The sequence below is a fragment of the Carcharhinus amblyrhynchos genome, unplaced genomic scaffold, assembly GCF_965287045.1.
Source record: "Carcharhinus amblyrhynchos unplaced genomic scaffold, sCarAmb.v2.hapA chromosome_152, whole genome shotgun sequence".
In the NCBI taxonomy this organism is placed as follows: Eukaryota; Metazoa; Chordata; class Chondrichthyes; order Carcharhiniformes; family Carcharhinidae; genus Carcharhinus; species Carcharhinus amblyrhynchos.
The window spans coordinates 359,013-379,721 of record NW_027649892.1 but is presented as its reverse complement, the minus strand read 5'-3'; the positions used below and the strand labels follow the sequence as shown (position 1 = coordinate 379,721).

The 20,709-nt window shown below is 43.3% G+C and overlaps 1 protein-coding gene across 1 annotated transcript in view; it reads right to left on the bottom strand.

The window, feature by feature from the left end:
- Window positions 1-360: 360 nt before the first annotated feature.
- LOC145338708 (lamin-B3-like) overlaps window positions 361-20,709 on the bottom strand; it is a 59,670-nt gene continuing 39,321 nt past the window's right edge. Inside the window, exons 8-10 of the mRNA XM_080183108.1 lie at window positions 14,495-14,614; window positions 12,742-12,854; window positions 361-1,730 (exon numbers count right to left, since the gene is read on the bottom strand). Coding sequence (XP_080039234.1) covers window positions 12,771-12,854; window positions 14,495-14,614 — 204 coding nt within the window. The 3' untranslated portion in view covers window positions 361-1,730; window positions 12,742-12,770. The remainder of the gene's footprint in view (window positions 1,731-12,741; window positions 12,855-14,494; window positions 14,615-20,709) is intronic.

Sequence of the window (20,709 nt, the reverse complement as noted above, 5' to 3'; positions counted from 1 at the left end):
TTATCGGTACAACAAAGAAAATTTGACTACTGTCCAATAGATAAGTGCTGGACATCAGATGTAACTGTAAACTGTACAAGGGTATGAATCTCTAGATTAATTTGAGCTTGGTGCATAAGGTTTGATTTTTCTATTGAAATTGGCTTTGTCAACACCTCTGTCTAATGAAATGAACCCACCAGCTCCAGTGCTCCACATTGTCACAGGAGGTTTAACTCTTCATCTCCTATGATATGCTTGGATGCATAAACAGATGGATGTGGGAATATCAATCTGGACATAGCTGAACCATTTGTATCATTTTTACCAAGTTGGAGCTACACGTAATTAAAAAGGAAAACAGAAGCAAAACACAGTATAATCATAAAAGCTATTTATTTTAGAATATTGATTGTTCAATCAAATTTGTTTACCATAAATCAATTTTCATATAAATTTATTCATAAAGGTTATAGAAATAAGACATTCTAATCTTAAAGCAATGACAATGTGTGCAAGTAGCAGTACAAGTGGATTTGTACAATCAAGGCTCTTTCTGTTTATTTCATTGACAAATGAGGAGAAACAAAGACAGAAGAGATTGGGAAGCTGGGGTTTTGGTAAAGAGTAGGCATCAAACAAGTGGACAAGCAAATACAAATTAGGAGCTGGGCAAAATTGAAATATCTGATTGTTGGTGGACACTCATGAAGCTGTATTTAAGAGTTGATTGATTGGTTATGATTACAGCTTGATGAATCTGGAGATTTTAGCCAAATGATGACAGGATTAAAGAACCAAAAAGTGTTTGGCGCATAACTTCTAAAATTTTGATAGCTGATAGGTGGAAACTGTGTGTCAGGGTGGGGAGAAAGAGTAAAGAACACAGACCCAAATGAGAATAAAATTACAGGTTTGACATAATTGAAGTGGCCTTCAAAAGTGTATGTCAAAATTCACATAATTTCCCCACAGTTGATCACATCACTATTGCAGCACATTAACATTTTATGGCACTTGCGTATCATTTCTGTTTGATCAGACATCCCAATGAATCATAAGCCAAAAGTTTAAAAACTTTCTGAATTTTACAATGCAGCAGTATTTTGACAAAAGTGTGCAACGAGAGGCTATTTAAAGGGACCCCATTACTGAGAACATCTATCTAAGGGAACGTTTACTTGAAAGGATTCATGTCCTTCGTATCTGAGGCGGAAAGTTTAACGGTTTACATTGAGATGTTAGAACTCCACTCCAAACCTGATTATAATTGATTCAATGTTAGATTGCATTACTTGCTATACAAAACTTTCAACTGGAGATGTCCAAAGATCAGTGCTGTTTTGCTCTAGAATAAGCCAGTGCTTAGTAGAGTTCTCAGAAGCTGGAATTATAATTATTGAAGCAGATTCTTGTTTTTGAGAAAAAATTGTTTCTGAACATATTAAATAACTAGATGAATACAAGTTCTTGTTGTGCTTACAGAACACTTCGCACAAGGAGGTACTTTGTTAACAGAAACCTTTTGATGGCAAGATTACTTCACAAGGTAAACAGTCCCATTAAGCAGTCTCTCGTTGTAAAAAAAAGAAACATTCCCTAAAAACATTTTACGGTCCCAAGATTAGTGTCACATTCAGTCATTAAAAAAGATAATGAAATATATTCATCTGTTGAAGAATTCAGTTGATGATCTGAGGTTTGTACCGTGTCATTATAGTGCAGCCTGGGTCTTCATTCTCAATATGATTCTGAAAATCAAATCCACAGCATATAGTTACATATTTACAACTGACATTACCGACCACGGAACACTGGATTGAATTCGGGTGGCACAGTGGGTTAGCACTGCTGCTTCACAGCTCCAGGGACCCGGGTTCGAATCCCGGCTCAGGTCACTGTCTGTGTGGAGTTTGCACATTCTCCTTGTGTCTGCATGGGTTTCCTCCGGGTACTTCAGTTTCCTCCCATAGTCCAAAGATGTGTGGGTTAGGTTGATTGGCCATGCTAAAATTGCCCTTTAGCGTCCTGGGGTGTGTAGGTTAGAGGAATCAGCGGGTAAATGTTGAAGGATATGGGGATAGGACCTGGGCGGGATTATGATTCGTGCAGACTCGATGGGCCGAATAGCCTCTTTCTGCACAGTAGGATTCTATGAATTGAGTTAACTGATCAGAGCAGGAGTAGAATGAAAGGCTCATTCGTCTCAGTGACCCAAATTTTAGCGCCCCACCTGCGATGGCAATCAGAGCGGGCGAGAGGTGGGACATGGAAATGTCTGTTGACCTCGGGTGGGATTTTACAGTTTTGGGACAAGCGAGGCCATAAAATCCCACCCGTACCTGGGCGGCACGGCAGCACATGGTTACCACTGCTGCCTCACAGCATCCGGGACCCAGGTTCGATTCCTGGCTTGGGTCACTGTCTGTATGGAGTTTGCACAATCCCCCCATGTCTGCGTGGGTTTCCTCCGGGTGCCCTGGTTTTCTCCCACAGTCCAAAGTGTGTGGGTTAGGTGGGTTGGCTGTGCTAAATTGCCCCTTAGTTTCAGGAGGATTAGCTTGAGTAAATGCCTGGATGGGATTTTGGTCGGTGCAGACTAGATGAGCCAAATAGCCTCCTTCTGCACTGTAAGGATTCCATGATTCGTATCTCTGGATCAGTGAAAGGCAGGAATCAGCTCAAGTCGCAGCTCTGGGTGACCCCTGCTGGCCAGCATGCAACTTGCAGCTGACTCTATCCTTTGCAGCAATTTGGTAAAAAAGTGCCCAGGAAAATACTGCTAGCTGAGAATGTGGGTCAGAGTAAGAAAGAGCACATAAACAGCATGACATAAACCATGCAACTTCAGAAAAATACACAGAAACGTAAACACAAACAAAGTTACGTACAGTTCCCAGATCAGCCCTCCCACCACCCATTTTAATGAGTAGTTCAGAAATATCACCGCAGTCTCTAACAGCAGAAAACCCAAAGAGAATTGAACTTTGAGTGGCGTTTTCTCTTTTTTTTCGCAGAGTGGCACAGTGAGTAGGAAAAACTTGGAAGCCACCACAGAATCACAGAAACCATACAGTGCAGGAGGCCATTCAATCCTTTGAGTCTACATTGACCACAATCCCACCCCAGGCCCTATCCCCACACATTTACCTCACTAATCCCTCCGACCTACACATCCCAGGACACTAAGCGGCAATCTAGCATGGCCAATCAACCTAACCAGCACATCTCTCCAAATAAGGGGGGAAACTGGAGCACCCGGAGGAAACACTCGCAGTGACCCAAGCCGGGAATTGAACCTGGGTCCCTGGCGCTGTGGGGCAGCAGTGCGAACCACTGTGCCACACCAGCACCAAGGGCAGTTTCCTCTGCCCAGTTTTTAAGATCATGGAGTAAAGTTAGGGGGTGTGCCCATCCCACAACGTCATGCTTGCAAAGTAGCAGCTTAGTCTGTGAAATGTCAGGTGTTGACATGGATTGACAATCTTACAGCGGGAAGAGGGTGGGGGTGGTTAAAGCCTGATAATAATTGCATTCAAACAAAAGCAACCATGTTACTGAAAAGCAGGATTCTCATTATACCATTGGTGGGCTGGCAATGACAACTGAATCATAGAACCCTACAGTGCAGTAAGAGGCCCTTCGGCCCATCAAGTCTGCACCGACCACAATCCTACCCAGGCCCTACCCCCATATCCCTACATATTTTACCCGTAATCCCTCTAACCTATGCATTCCTGGACACCGAGGGGCAATTTTTCAGCACAGCCAATCAACCTAACCACTGCATCTTTGGACTGTAGGAGGAAACCAGAGCACCCGGAGGAAACCCACGCAGACACGAGGAGAATGTGCAAACTCCACACAGTGACCCGAGCCAGGACTCGAACCCAGGTCCCTGGAGCTGTGAAGCGGCAGTGTTAAACACTGTGCGACTGTGCCTCCTCCCGCTGTAAGATTGTCAATCCATGTCAACACCTGACATTTCACAGACTAAGCTGCTACTTTGTGAGCATGACGTTGTGGGATGGGCACACCCCCTAACTTTACTCCATGATCTTAAAAACTGGGCAGAGGAAGCTGCCCTTGGTGCTGGTGTGCAACGGTGGCACAGTGGTTAGCACTGCTGCCCCACAGCGCCAGGGACCCAGGTTCAATTCCTGGCTTGGGTCACTGCGAGGGTTTCCTCCGGGTGCTCCAGTTTATGTGCACCTTGGAGCAGCAAAATCTCGCCGGTGTAATCCACGTTTTATGATTTCCCAAATGATTTCCGACTCCTGTTGCTAATTTAGCATCCCAAAAATGTGAATGGAAAATCCCAACGCCCCCACCCTTTGTCTTTTTCCCATCATTGGTAATTTACCAATTAAAAAACTCTGGTACTTTACAAGCCTGTAGCTGAGAGTACAATGTTGTTCATTGGTGGTGGAACTACAAAAAAAAGGTAAAATAAATGCACAATATTACAGAAATTTGAAAACTGAACATGGTGGGGAAAAAACTCAGCAGGTCCGGCGACATCTGTGGAGAAATCGAGTTCACGGCTGGAATTCTGCACCCATCCCACCCCATGGTGGATTTTCTCGTGTCGAATGCAGACAGACCTTGGTCACCTGCAGGATCTTTCAGATCCACCTAAGTCCATGGGCTCTCGTGTGGCTTGCCAGCTCCGCAGCCAGGGAACCCACTGCGAGGGGTCAACTTCACCAGGGCTGGAAGAGCTGGAAAATCCCTCCTAACATTTTGATTCCATTATGGCTTCTCTGGAATGATCATAGAACCCTATAGTGCAGAAAGAGGCCCTTCGGCCCATCGAGTCTGCACTGAACACAATCCCACCCAGGCCCTACCCCCATATCCCTACATATTATACCCACTAATCCCTCTAACCTACGCATCCCTGGACACCAAGGGGCAATTACTTAGCATGGCCAATCAACCTAACCCGCACATCTTTGAACTGTGGGAGGAAACCGGAGTACCCGAAGGAAACCCATGCGGACACGAGGAGGATGTGTAAACTTCACACAGACAGCGACCCGAGCCGGGAATCGAACCCAGGACCCTGGAGCTGTGAAGCAGTAGTGCTAACCACTGTGCTACCGTGCCACCCTGAATGCAGAATCTTATCGGACTCAAAACATTGAGTTGGGTTTTTACAAAGGAACCTTTTAAAAAAATAATCAGCCAGGACCTGATTCCATGAATCCCAATTCCATTCCTAGGAATTCCTGATTTTTACCAGGGCCTTTTAAAGTATGTGGCCATGACCCCAGCCTCTGCATTCTGGACCTGGCTGGGACAGGCATGTCCTGCAATTTTGATGCAGTTGGGCCAGTTTTTCAGGTCACAGAGTCGGGAGACACTGGAAACCATTGTCTGCAGGAGGAAACCATGTCCATGTCCCCCATTCAACCGCTATGACCATTCATACCAAGGTATACCCCCACCCAGTCCCTACTGCTCCTTGTGCCATCCATGCCAACCTGTAGCAGTTCTATTCTCATTGGTTCCATACAGTAAATAGTTGGTCAATGAACTTTGCCTCTTCAAAAACTTTTATTTTGGACAAATAAAAGTGTCAGTCAGACCCACAAAAGTATCAATTGCAGAAAGTGAAAGCATTTGAAACCTCTTAATTTGGTGTAAATTAACAGCTCTGATCATCCAAGCTTTTGTTTATCAAGCAATGTTTTCACTTCGTCTCAGGTATTTCAACAGGCTAATAGATTTCTGGGGTCTGAATCAAGCTTCATTATGTATTCTTGGCTGAGAGCCCAGACATCCATTAAAGCACTAAAACACCTGAGCTTTGGGCTCTCTGCTTGATGCCATTAATTGCATAATGTTTATTTACACAAGCTGAAGAGGTTTCACGCACTTGAAGTTGCCGCTATTGGTAATTTACATGATTTGGATGATTGAAACATTTAGTTTTCAATACAAAAATTTATTGCCTGTGGTTAAAAACATTTTTTTTTGAGAAAGTGTAAAGCTATCAATGGATGATATTTCTTTAAAATAAAACACATCTTGTCACTATAAGGTTTGTTGGTTCCAGAGGGTGTGGTGAGTGAATGGGTATGGAAGTGCCACATCTCGGAATGAGGGGCTACGTGTGGAGAACATTTTTTGCATGTGGGGGGCACAAGGTGGTCCAGATGGGGAATGGAGAGTGTGTAGAGAGGGATGAGGGGGCTTTTCTTCATTACAACTTTGACGGACTCCCACAGCGCTGAGATGGGCCTTTTAAACATCCCACCTCGACACCCGGTTGCTTCCTCTGAACTCTTTCCCCAGTTGACTGGCCCAACTGCAGCCTGTACCCACCACTCCACAACGAAAATCCCACCTTTCTGGACACGTTCTGCTGAGGCAGGCAAGCCTGACTCTCTCCTAGATGATGATAACTAACCCCGTTAACTCTCCTTCACTCTCCACAGTTACCGCCATGCCAGAGCTTTTCCAGTAATTCACTTGTAATTTAAAACAGAAACCATCAGGAAGATTTCAGATTTTAAAATCAAGGAACATGAGAATCGCCGTAACAAAAAGCATAATACAAAAGATTCATCAATGATAGATTAGAACCAGCAAACTGATCCCTTCCAGTGACTCATGCCCATAACTTAATTTATTGCAAGCTGTGACCTCATCAAATCTACATTATAATTAACCGAGGTATTTTTATACAGATTTGATTTACTAATATGAAGCAAAGATATGTTATTCACAGGATAAGAAGACAACAGTTTCATTCTGGAAAACAGTCACCAAAAATTATCATACCTCTTCTAGTCCAAAAGGCACACCTATTTCCTTTTAGAATCCGGATCCATTTTATATTGCAGCAAATATAAAATTAAATGCATGATGTTCTTACACATGTTAAAGTAATTTGTGACCTCACTCTTCATAAGGTGACCGTTTACCTCAAGCTATTAAACTTTCAGCATTCTTAAATGAACAAAAAGTGTCCAATGTTTGGATAAAACTCAGCTACTTTTGCTAATGCTAACTCAATAAACGGAATATATTTTATTCCATCTTTCAAATCCAAGAAAGGTGATTAATTTAAAATATAAGGGGTCCTGAGCAAAAGAAGAACTCTTCATAACTAGTAAATGGAATCCTGCCTAACAAAAATATAAATATCTAACCATCCTTTCTTTTCTCTTCTCTCAAAATGAACTCCAAAACACTCAACATTGGATTTAAACACTCCCTCATAAATAAATCTAATTTCTTTCTCTACCAATGAAACACTAATATGAATGGGGCCAGCCCACCACATCAAAAATGTGCTGGTTAAGTAAATTGGCCATATTAAATTCCCTCTTGGTGTACCCTTCCACAGTAACTTCATTACATTACTAATGTAAGCCTACGTAGAACACTAATTAATAAACAAATAAATAAATTGCCAATGAAGTAATTTTTGTACTGCCAGTAAAAGGTCTATCCTCATACCAAACCCATAAACCATCTGAATAAATGAGGGTGTCCTGACACTAACCTGCTCTGCCAACCAGGGCCCCCACACCAATCCGCTACATACTTCCTGAATCCACAACACACCATCCTGCCAACACAAGACAAAACACCCACAACAGATGAAAAGTCACCCCATCTCACCAGCTCTGAAAGCCCCCTCACACCACCCACCCTAATAGACACACATGGGAGATGAAAGTGCCAAGACAGGGGAGGGCAACAAACCACCCGCTCCAACACACACCACTTTGACATCCACCCCAGCCCCCGGAAACACAAACGCCCAAGTGAGCAGCCCCTTCCTCCAAATACACTCTACCTCAACAACCACCTCCCCCCAGCCACCTAAAATATGACAGAAGCTGACCTTGTTTTCTTTCCCCTCTTTTCTCTTCTGCCACATGAGGGTACCCTCCCCCCCAATTCACCACCCCACATAAGAAAAAAACTAACATGAAAAGTAACATACAAGAAGAAAAAGGCCTAGGAGACAAGAAGACAACAAGATAAGGGCAAGGCATCACAGGGGGCAACAAGGGTTGGACGTGAGCTGTAAGAAAAGTGGCAGAGCATGAAGAACAGGGGATGTGTCCTCTCTCTGTCCGACCCCAAAACCCAACTATTTCCTTTTAGAATCCGCGTCCATTTTATATTCCAGCAAACATCAAATTAAATCAAATGCATGAAATTCCCATGCATGTGAAAATAACTAGCGATTTTACGCTTAATAAGGTGACCATTTAACTCAAGCTATTAAACATTCAGCACGCTTAAAAACGGTGCCCGACGTCTGGGTCAAACTCAGCTAGTTTTGCTAAACTCTAATGCTCACTCAATAAGCAGGATATTTTTTTCCATCTTGCAAGCCACATTACCAAAATGACAGATATTAAAATCTCAATAGCAACTAGGAATTTTAAAAAATCCCCAGTTTAGTGAAAATATGAAACCATGACATGGATTAAAACAGAAGTTTTACTGTACAAGAGTTAAACCAAGTAAACACGGAACACCATCATACTCTACCTAAACTACCAATGCTTTAGAATCAACACAAGTCAAAAACATGAATTAAAAGGCAACTTGTAGTTCTAAATTATCACTGCATGCCAAATAGCATATACAACTAAGCGGACGAATGAACTGACTCAGCAGTACACTTAGCACATATGTATTAATCTCAGCCTTCAAAACTCTTGCCCCATGTGTTAGCTTATCTTTCAAACAAAACATCAACCTGGGTTGGAGGTCCACAATATAATCCACCCTGACCATCTGAAAAGACACAACTGGGACTTGCTGAAGTCAGGATCCCTAAAGCTCTGGCAAATGTGTGAATAAAACTGGATGCCAGGACGCTGTTTGCCAAGACCATCAGAATCAGAATTGAAGCAAAGTCATTGGAGTGAAAAACAACACTTTTTGTTTTCCAGCAGGGAGAAGAAATGAACCATGTCATAGAAACTATAACAAAATGAAATTGGATTTCTCGGTAAACGTCTCCACGTAAATCAGTCTGAACACCAAAGGTGCCAGTATATGCTGAATGGGAAGTTTATACAACTGGACATCATACAACACGACCCAGTCATTTACGCGTTTACTTTACTCATTATGTAACCACGTCTCCCCTGTACCACTCCTGATATTTCCAGCAGTAATTGCATCTGCGACAGCATTGCCAGTAATAATTTCAAACGTTAGCATATATCAGGGCAGCTTCCTTATTTAATCACAGCTGGCATGATTCACAGTCGACTTACCTTGGGAGTTAAAAGGTGAGAATGTCATTTCCAAGCCAAGGTTGAGCGGTATCAAGCATACCAGGCAGCAAAGCAGACAGCAACCCCCCAACCAACTTTCAGTCCGACTGTTATTTCATATAAAAGTATATGAAAGTTTTATGAACTTTGATATAAATTGGACACAGCCTGCACCAAAGTCAACAATAATGATCCAAAACCATCAGTGGAATTATTAAAATCCAGCCGATTTGTTACCTCACCAGACCTTAACTTTAGTCCACCCTAAACGAGCCACAAAACACCAGGAGACTTGATTCCCGGTGCTGCTGTGTTAACTCTTCTGAATTGGGTTGGCAAGTAAGGGCATGGGAAATTGGTCCCAGTACCCCTGGGAATGGCGTTCTGCTCTTTAGCATCCTGCTACCTATCACATGTGGTTGCATATCAGCTGAGGAAAGGATTGGAATCAATTGTGATGGCACAGTGGGTTAGCACTGCTGCCTCACAGCGCCAGGGACCCGGGTCCGATTCCCAGCTCGGGTCACTGTCTGTGTGGAGTTTGCACATTCATAGAATCATAGAACCCTACAGTGCAGAAAGAGGCCCTTCGGCCCATCGAGTCTGCACCAAACACAATCCCACCCAGGCCCTACCCCCACATGCCTACATATTATACCCACCAATCCCTCTAACCTACACATCCCTGGGCACTAAGGGGCAATTTCTTAGCATGGCCAATCAACCTAACCCGCACATCTTTGGGCTGTGGGAGGAAACTCACGCAGACACGAGAAGAATGTGCAAACTCCACACAGACAGTGACCTAAGTTGGGAATCGAACCCAGGACCCTGGAGCTGTGAAGCAGCAGTGCTAACCACTGTGCTACCGTGCCGCCCCCATGTCTGCGTGGGTTTCCTCCAGGTGCTCTGGTTAGGTGCATTGGCCATGCTAAATTCTCCCTCAGTGTACCCAGGCAGGCGTTGGAGTGTGGTGACTGAGGGATTTTTGCAGTAACTTCATTGCAGTGTTAATGTAAGCCTACTTGTGACTAATAAGTGAACTTTAGCTTTAGTTGGGCAACGTGCAGGTGGTGAAGAACATCTGTTTGACCATAGTTCAGCATGAACTGGTGTTAAAAAATGAGTTCATAATGACAAATAAAGTTAGATGTCTCAATATTCATTTAAACTACTTTGACGGTGACTTTGTGAGAACTTTAGTGGGGCTTTGATTTAATTGTCTCACTTCTGACTGTTATCCACAGAAGACGAGAAAAACACGATTCTGCAGCAAAACGTCACGCTCAGCTTTCAACTCTGTCTCCAGAACAACTTACTCAGTAGGAAAAGAAATCTAATGTCAACAAATCAGGGAATGTTTTTTGTGACAACCTTGGAATAAATAGGCCAAACATCAGACCAGAAAATGAAAAAGATTTAGTCTATACTATTTCATATACGATGAGGGTAACAATGTCCAATTGATTTTTTATTTCAATGGCTCCAAAGTTCTCTTAGAACCACAGATGCTGTCAGACCTGCTGAGATTTTCCAGCATTTTCTGGTTTTGTTTCCTTGGCGGCGCAGTGGTTAGCACTGCTGCCTCACAGCTCCAGGGACTCGGGTTCAATTCCGGCCTCAGGTGACTGTGTGTGGATTTTGCACATTCTCCCCGTGTCTGCATGGGTTTCCTCCGGGTGCTCCTGTTTCCTCCCACAGTCCAAAGACGTGCAGGTTTTGTTGACTGGCCACGCTAAATTGACCCTAATGTCAGGGGGATTAGCAGGGTAAATAGATAGGGTTACGGGGATAGGGTCTGGGGAGGATTGTTGTTAGATTTCTGATAGACAAGGGAATTAAGGGTTATGGGGAGAAAGCAGGAAAGTGGGAGCGATCCACTTCAGATCAGCCATGATCTTATTGAATGGTGGGGCAGGCTCAAAGGGCTAGATGGCCTACTCCTGCTCCTGTTTCTTATGTTCTTATGTCAGTGCTGGCTTGATGGGCCAAATTCTTTCTGGTCATGTCACAGCTTGGTATGGCTCCTGCTCTACCCAAGACTGCAAGGAACTACATAAAGTTGTGAATGCAGCCCAATCCATCATGCAAACCAGCCTCCCATCCATTGACTCTGTCTACACTTTCCCGCTGCCTCGGCAAAGTAGCCAGCATAATTCAGGACCCCACGCACCCTGGACATTCTCTCCTCCACCTTCTTCTGTTAGGAAAAAGGCACAAAGGTCTGAGGTCATGTACCAACTGACTCAAGAACAGCTTCTTCCCTGCTGCCATCAGACTTATGAACGGGCTTACTTTGCATCAAGTTGATCTACGTCCTAGCTATGACTATAACACTACATTCTGCACTCTCTTGTTTCCTTCTCTATGAATGGTATGCTTTGTATGTGCAGCACACAAGGAACAAGATTTTTCACTGTATGTTAATACGTGACAATAATAAGTCAAATCAAATGGCCTCCTTCTCCTCTACAGAGATTGTATGATCTCATCTTTGGCTCTTTTGCCAATGATCTTACATCTGTATCCACAAGTTTCTGATGCTTTGCTAATTGAAATGGTTTTTCCGTTTATCTTATCAATAGCCTTGGTGATTTTGTACAGCTTCATTAAATCATTCCTCAATATCTTGGATTGAAGGAGAAAAATCCTTTATCTGATTTTGTCACATAACTGAAGCGTCCAGACCTAGTACCATTCTAGTCAATCTCTGCCACACCATCTCCAAGGTCTCAAAACCCTTGCAAAAGTGCAATGCTTGGTGTGTTTGTGGCCTTGTCATCAAGGCCTATCGTACTAAAGGAAGAGCTCGAGTTTCCAATCCTCCACATCTGGCTCTACCCAGGAGGTACCCATCCTCCACATCTGGCTCTACACTGCCTATGCCCAGGCATTGGTGTATCATTTGAACTTTGGGGATGTTGGGAGGAATGTTCCCATCATTTCTCCAGAAGCATGGTTGTTTTCAGGCCAAATCTTCAGCCACTCTGATAAGAAGTAACCAGTCCAGGGGCATAGGGCCTGATAGAGCTTGCAAGGCCAGCTCCACAGAAATTGGGACGCCATCTTAAAGGATCCCCAAACAGCACTGAACTTGAACTCCCCCACCCTATCATGGCATGGAGGATCACACCGCCACCACAAGCAGAGGGGTGACACCCCTAACCACCACCACGAATGTATTGGGGGCTTGCCCCTTTGACCACTCAAGATATCCAGGGATTTTCCACCTCCTCCCTTCTCCCACCCAGAATTATTCCATATCTAAACGGGAATGTACATAACACTTGGAATGTAAATATAAGGTACAGAAGTATTTGATGCTCACCCGCTTTGATCATGGCTAATTAGGATTACTATTTCAAACTTATTCTTTCTTTTGGTTACACATGGTCTTGTACTTCACTGCATTTCAGAATAGCAGAACAGAAAGATCCACTCCATATACTTGCATACTAAAACTTGGTCATATTATCAAATTTGTTTTGTATTACATTTTATATACCTGACGATAGACAGCTTTCATTTGAACCTTCAAACTGTTGGACTGTCGTCTTCGTTGCTTCTTCGAGATTTACTTCCCAATACTCCGTGCACAAGAGTCCGTCTGGCCATCTCCTGTGAAATCAGCAGCGTTAGTTGAAGCAGGGTATTTTGGCCAAAAAAGTCAGGCATTCCACAGAGCTATGAACAGGTTAAAGGCAGTCCCTAAAGATGCTCTTACACAGGATCTTGTTAAATTATCCTCACGGAATTCTTGTCTGTTTTATATCTAAAAAAGGGATTTGTAGCTTACCCAAGCCCAGAAATGAATTCCAGGCTTTCAACAACTCTAGTCACTGTAAATTTCTAACACAATTTTACTTTGGTCTTGAACAATTAATTCTCGTGGCAGAATTATTCCCCATAGACATCAAATTATGTGAAAAGGTTAGTCAGTGGAGACACACGTTTCAAATATTTGTTTCTTATATTAGAGATTTTGCAAGGAATCTTAAACTGATACAACGTCATGGTAAATTACACACGATTTTGTAATCCTCACTCAACCAGTTACATATTTATCTCAACTGATTCTTCCCTGCCTTAAATCTTGCACCTTTCGTCACTGGCTCATCTAGGTTACGTGACACAGCGGCAACATTTTATTTGATAATGCTTCTGCAATGTTCCTTGGGCCACTATACTGTATTTGTGTAGTTAAATGCTGCAATATCTACCTCTGTTGATATAGTGTGAAGCTATTTGTATGAGAATCAGGAAAATAGTGCATTGATTGAAGTAAACCAGGAAACCATCAAAGAAATCAAAATTCAACTCGACAGCTGACCCCACACCAACAACTTGTCAGGAATGGGTAGCCAAAAATAAAACCAGCTGCCCAGCTTATTTCTATATTCAGTCCGTAGACCTCAAGATTACTGCTCTTGAGATGCGTATCCACATACCCTTTCAATGTTTTGAATATTCTGCCCCTAAGACTCTTTCAGGCAATGAATTTCAGACCATGATCATTCCCTAGGCAGATTTTGTTCCCTCATCTCTTCCCTAATCTAATCTTACTAATCCATCTCTTTAAATCAATGCCCCCTAGCTACAGACCTCTCTGCTAACGTAAATCGATCCTTCACATCCACTGTATCCAGGCCCCTCGCAATTTTGTACACATTTCTCTAACAGGAGGAATGGTTTCATACATTTTATTAAATCAGGCCTGTTAGGCCCTTGGAGTTTATAGTAATTGAGAATTTGCATTGGAAAATAGGAGCAACAAATTTCAGGTTAAAAACGCAAGTTTTCCCCGTTAAACTTTCTCGGAATTTAGAATTGACAATTTCTCAATCTCTTTCTAAAAAAAAAAGTTACTCATAGATTCTTGTACAATCTCACTACCAACTAGGAAAACTAGAGGATACAAATATTTCTTTTATCACTTTATTTTGACTCAAGGTACCAATAATCTGCTCTGGTACCAATTCAGTTGTGCTCTCCTACGCTATATTCCTAATACTGGCTGTTCATTGCATTCTGTAAAGATATTATTAGCAGACTGTAGAATCTCCTTTTTCAAAGTGCCACTGAAAGGTTTGCTGGTTGCGGTGGTACATCAGACTGGATATAAAATGAACGGTGTGTCATCTTAAAAACAGATTAAGAAAGCAAAATAGGGCGGTAATGTTTGAGACCGAGTTACTGCAAACAGTGCATTTATATCGATACATGTTGCTTTGCATTAATGCACCATTTATTGCACACACCTCTCCACTGGAACTGAGGAGAATCACACGGATATCATCTCCTGTTCCCCAGGATCTCTGTCCCTTCCACACCAAATCAGCCGGAGAACGTTGGGAAGCACTAGCACTTCCAGCCCAGATCTAAAAAAGAAAGATAATAGATTAAACAATGTTACTTCAAGATCAGCACTGTTAAATTTGCGCCGCTAACGAAAAGCACAATTCTAACAAAATGTCAAAGCCGGTTGTATTTTTCTGTCACAAGTAGGCTCACATTAATGCTGCAATGAAGTTACTGTGAAAATCCCCTGGTTGCCACACTCTGGCTGCTGTTCAGGTACACCGTCGGAGAATTTAACATGGCCAGTGCAGCTAACCAGCACATCGTTCAGACAGAGGAAACCAGAGCACCCAGAGGAAACCCATGCAGACACAGAGAGAATATGCAGACTCTGCCCAAGCGTCCCTGGCACTGAGAGGCTGCAGTGCTAACCACTGTGCCACTGTGTAAAGTACATTCGAATCCCCATCCAACAAGTCAAGGAGTTCACAAGGTGGGTGTAGGTGACTTGCACTGCACTTCTACCTATACACAAATTCAAAAGTGTCCATTTACATGAGGTGGCTTAAAAGCAGGTTAACTTGAAAATTCACCAGCATGGTGCATTCAGACAGATCCTACAGGTTAAACCAGCCACACCAGCAGTAATGGAAATTGAATGTTATGTTAAACTCATTGATTTCTCATGGTAGAGATTGAGATTGCAAGTCTTCTTTTTCCCTTTCATCCACTTGTTCTAGTACTCATTCACACTGTCCTCTCCTAGCCCAAACACAGCTTTCCCTATGAATGTCACAATGCAGTCTCTGACTCTGTCTCACACTTGGATTGAGAGCAGCAAACGTTGTAATATAATTGGAGTGAAGATAAAATTAATTAACTTTAGACCAGCAAGTTTAGTCGGAGAATGGGTCGAACCATTATTCCCACAAAGTACAAGCTCTTCAGAGAGTGTAAACATGGTTTTGGGAAAAGGTAACAGATATCTAACTAACCCAAGAGCATCCATAGAACTCTGAGTAGGATCAGCTGTTGGTATATGGCAATGATGTCTGATATGGCTTCATACAGTGATCAATATGTGACATTACAGCATATGGACCACATTGCACGAACACAAAGAGGATACAAGGTGAAGATTATAAGAGGATCACTCGCAAAAAGTGATACCTAGGGAGAGAGTCACAATAAATTACCTAGATTTAGGATTAGACAGGAGAATATCCACATCACAGAAAAGTTTCTGTGAGAAAGTACAGTGAACTGCAAAAAGTAGAATATTACAAAATAGGTTAAGCAGATTTATGGATGATGCAGATTAAGGCAGGCCATTCTAGGATACAGATGGCACGGGGTTACAGTTGAAATGATAAAGGGCTAGAGTATAAAGCAAACAACAGAGATGGTGAACGGCAGAAGGTAAAATAAAATATTAATAGTTATATCGAGCACATTCATATCATCCTCAGGATATGGGGTTCAGTTTTGGGTTCCCTATCTTAGAACAAAAATACACTGTCCTTGGAGGGAGTTTAATGACCACAAGGAGAATACCTGGGAAGGAAGTGCTCAACTATGAGAAACCTGTGATCTGATTAGTTTTTAAATGAATGAAGAGAATTACCTGAGTGATAGACTGAGAATCGTCCAAAATAGTAATTTCATTAAAATTAAAACCACGCCAACTGTAAGTGAATTTCCCAGAAAAAAATTCAACCTTACAGGTCTCAAAAAAAAAAGGGTGGCACTAGCACAGTGGTTAGCACTGCTACTTCACAGCTCCAGCGACCTGGGTTCAATTCCCGGCTTGGGTCACCGTCTGTGTGGAGTTTGCACATTCTCCTCGTGTCTGCGTGGGTTTCCTCTGGGTGATCTGGTTTCCTCCCACAGTCCAAAAATGTGCAGGTTGGGTTAATTGGCCGTGCTAAAATTGCCCCTTAGTGTCCTGTGATGTGTAGGTTAGAGGGATTAGTGGGTAAAGTATGTAGGGATATGGGGGTGGGGCCTGGGTGGGATTGTGGTCGGTGCAGGCTCGACGGGCTGAATGGCCTCGTTCGGCACTGTAGGGTTTCTACGATCTATGAAAAAGACATGGATTATGCTCCAGAGGTCGGAGAACCATTTGGTGATAGTTAAACGGGAAGATTGATCTTATTTCCAACTAATCTCCAATGTGAGATATGAAAATGAGCGGGGAACTGCAGTAACAACTAATTTGCCAAGATGAACAAAATGCAGAGTAGATGTTATTGGCTAAACTCTAGCTCACAGAGTTCTGAAAAAAAAATTCTCCTGCTTCCCATCTCCTGGTTTCACCAAATGACTGACTGGTTTCAATTCTTTTTTTAAACCTGAAGTTCCTGGAGTTTGATAAAACCAATGTGCCCCAAATAGGGGATAGATACTCACTGTTTATGGTACGGGAATAAACTGTCCAAAAGTCACAAGAACACATGCACACAAGGGGCTGGGACTCAAGTCTGGTTTTGTGAAGGGTAGGTCGTGCCTCACAAACCTTATTGAGTTTTTTGAAAAGGTGACCAAAGAGGTGGATAAGGGTAAGGCAATTGACGTGGTGTATATAGATTTTAGCAAAGCATTTAATAAGGTTCCCCATGGTAGGCTATTGCAGAAAATGCAGATGCATGGGATTGAGGGTGGATCAGGAATTGGCTAACTGATAGAAGACAGAGGGTGGTGGTTGATGGGAAATATTCAACCTGGAGTTCAGTTACAAGTGGTGTACCTCAAGGATCTGTTTTGGGGCCACTGCTGTTTGTCATTTTTATAAATGACCTAGATGAGGGTGTAGAAGGATGGATTAGTAAATTTGCTGACGACATCAAAGTTGGAGGAGTTGTAGACAGTGAGGATGGATGTTACAGTTTGCAGAGGGACATAGATAAGCTACAGAGCTGGGCTGAGAGGTGGCAGATGGAGTTTAATACAGAAAAGTGTGAGGTGATTCACTTTGGTAAGAGTAACAGGAGTACAGAATATAGGGCTAATGGAAGGACTCTTAGTAGTGTTGACCAGCAGAGAGATCTCGGGGTACATGTGCATAGCTCCCTGAAAGTTGGCACCAGGTTGATAAGGTTGTTAAGGCAGCGTACGGTGTGTTAGCTTTTATTGGTAGAGGGGTTGAATTTCAGAGCCACGAGGTCATGTTACAACAGTACAAAACTCTGGTGCGGTCGCACTTGGAGTATTGCGTACAGTTCTGGTCGCCGCATTATAAGAAAGATGTGGAGGCAATGGAAAGGGTGCAGAGGAGGTTTACCAGGATATTGCCTGGTAAGGTGGGAAAGTCTTATGAGGAAAGGCTGAGGGACTTGAGGTTATTTTCATTGGAGGGAAGAAGGTTACGAGGTGACCTGATTGAGGCACACAAGATGATCAAAGGATTGGATAGGGTGGACAGTGAGAGTCTTTTTCCTTGGACGGTGATGGCTAACACGACGGGACATAGCTTTAAATTAAGGGGTGGTAATTATAGGACGGATGTCAGAGGTAGGTTCTTTACTCAGAGGGTAGTAAGGTTGTGGAATGCCCTGCCTACAGCAGTTGTGGACTTGCCAACTTTAAGGGCATTCAAATGGTCAGTGGATAGGCATAAGGATAACATTGGAATAGTTTAGGTTAGAGGGTCATTAGATTGGTTCCACTGGTCGGCGCAACATCGAGGGCTGAAGGGCCTGTACTGCGCTGTAACGTTCTATGGAAAGAGTAAAGGACTTAATATAGGAGAAACTGTGTGGGTTATAAGCATGGGATGAGCAGAGGGAGCGCAGCACACTTTATGTTGGTAGATGCAAATGGTGAGGGTGCTTTTATGAATGCAAGTATTCCAATGGAGCCTGAGTCCACAGAGAGAACAGGAAAATGTTGAAAACATTTCAGGACTGAGTTCAAGAGCTTGTACATCTTGCACAGAAACTCAGAATAGGCTTTAAAGAACACAAACCATATACATGCATGGAAAAGCTTAAATGCAGCATAGGCAATAGGTGATGTACAAGGAAGGGAGGCACATGCAGTGAAAAATTGGTGCAAGACATTTGAACATTAAAACTCAGTGCATTTTAAATGAACTGCCTTGATTTTACATTAGAAAATTGGTTTTTAGAGAGAGATATATATTGGAGCAGGTGGAAATTCAAAAGGAGGTTAAATTCTCTCTCTGGCCTGACCAGTCCATTCTGGTGGCTTATGACTGGCTAATAGTAATCCTGTTCAGTACGAGAGGAACCGCAGGTTCAGACATTTGGTGTCTGCCTCACTGTGTAAAGTAAGGTGAGAAAGTATCGTCAACAAACTTGGATACATTACACTCATCCCGTCTAATCTGTAAATAGCAGAGTCCCAGGCTCAGAGCATTGTGGTAACCAGTTATTATAGTGTACCACCCCAAAAATGTCAACCTAATCATTCCTACTCTGCTTACTATCCATTAACCAATCCATGCTCATGTATTACCTCCAATCCAATGCATTGTAATTTTGTGTCATAAAGATGAGGACTTCATTGGGGCAGTCTTCATTAGGGCAGGTGGTGGCATAGTGGTATTGCCAGTGGACTAATAATCCAGAGAATATTCTGGGGGACCTGGGTTCAAATCCTGACACAGCAGATGGTTAAATTTGAATTCAATAGAAATCGGGAATGAAAAATCTAATGATAGCCATGAAACCATCGTCAATTATCACTAATGCGAGGTTCACTAATGTTTAGAGAAGGAAATCTGCCATCTTTACGTGGCATAGATTACATGTGACTTCAGATTCAGAGCAAACCCCCTCTGAAATGGCTGATCAAGCCACTCAGTTCAAGGGAAATTAGGAGTGGACAACAAATGCTAGCCCAGCCAGGGACACCCAAATCCTGTGACTGAATTAAAAAACCTACAGAAGTAAGTTGATGGATAGGCACATCAAAATTTCTTGACAGATATTGGGAAGCCTGGCAGAAAGACAGTAGTCAGAGTAGCACAGAGCTCGTGAGCCCTTCCTGTTAGAATGGAAATAGTAGTCAGCTTTTTTTGCACACTGATGGAACCAATCATGACACAGCTTCTGTTGCAGCGTCAGCAGAAACCACAAAAGGCCTGAATGTTGCCTGGGAGCTGGTGCAAGCTCCGATGATCTACAGGCACAGTACGATCCAATGTGCAAACAGTCGTCACAGCACTCCAGCAATCCATCTTTCAGCAGATTACTTGGATAGCTGACGTCCTGGGAAATGGCAGTGACTCTACGGAGAATCATAGAAACCTACAGTGCAGAAAGAGGCCCTTTAGCCCATCAAGTCTGCACCGAACACAATCCCACCTACAAAGCTGGGAATGGAATTAAAAAGTAGAACCGACAAGGTGGTTATCTCTGGGCTACTGCCTGAACCGTGTGCAGATGGGCGTAGGGTTGACAGGATTAAGGAAGTGAATGGGTGGCTCAGGGATTGGTGTGGGAGGAATGGGTTTGAATTTATGGGGCATTGGCACCAGTATTGGGGTAGGTGGGACCTGTTCGGGCGGGATGGGGTTGGTCTGAACCGTGCTGGGACCAGAGTGCTGGCGAATCGAGTAAAGAGGACTGTAGACAGGGCTTTAAACTAATTAGGGGGGGGGGGGAGGGTGCGAGGGTAGGTGACTTTACGAAGTCTAAAGTTAAGGAGAGTGTACATGTAAGGGAAGAGGCCGAGGATGTCCCAATAATAGAGGGAGTAGGGGGCGTGAGTATAGTTGGTGGCGTTGCGGCAAATAGGGTCCAGGTGAAGGCTGGGATGAAAGCACTTTATCTGAATGCACGAAGCATTCGGAATAAAGTGGATGAGCTGATGGCGCAGATCGACACAAATGGATACGATCTGGTGGCCATTACAGAGACGTGGCTGCAAGGTGACAGGGACTGGGAGCTGAATGTACAGGGCTATCAAGTGTTTAGGAAGGATAGGCAGGAGGGAAAAGGGGGGGGCGTAGCTCTGCTGATTAAGGATAGCATCACGGTGGTAGCAAGGGATGATATTGGAGCCAAGGAGCAGAGGGTGGAATCGTTGTGGGTGGAGATTAGGAACAGCAAAGGGAGGAAGACGCTGGTGGGTGTCGTCTATAGGCCCCCGAATAATGATCTGGAGATGGGGCGGGCTGTTAACGCGCAAATAAGTGCAGCGTGCAGGAATG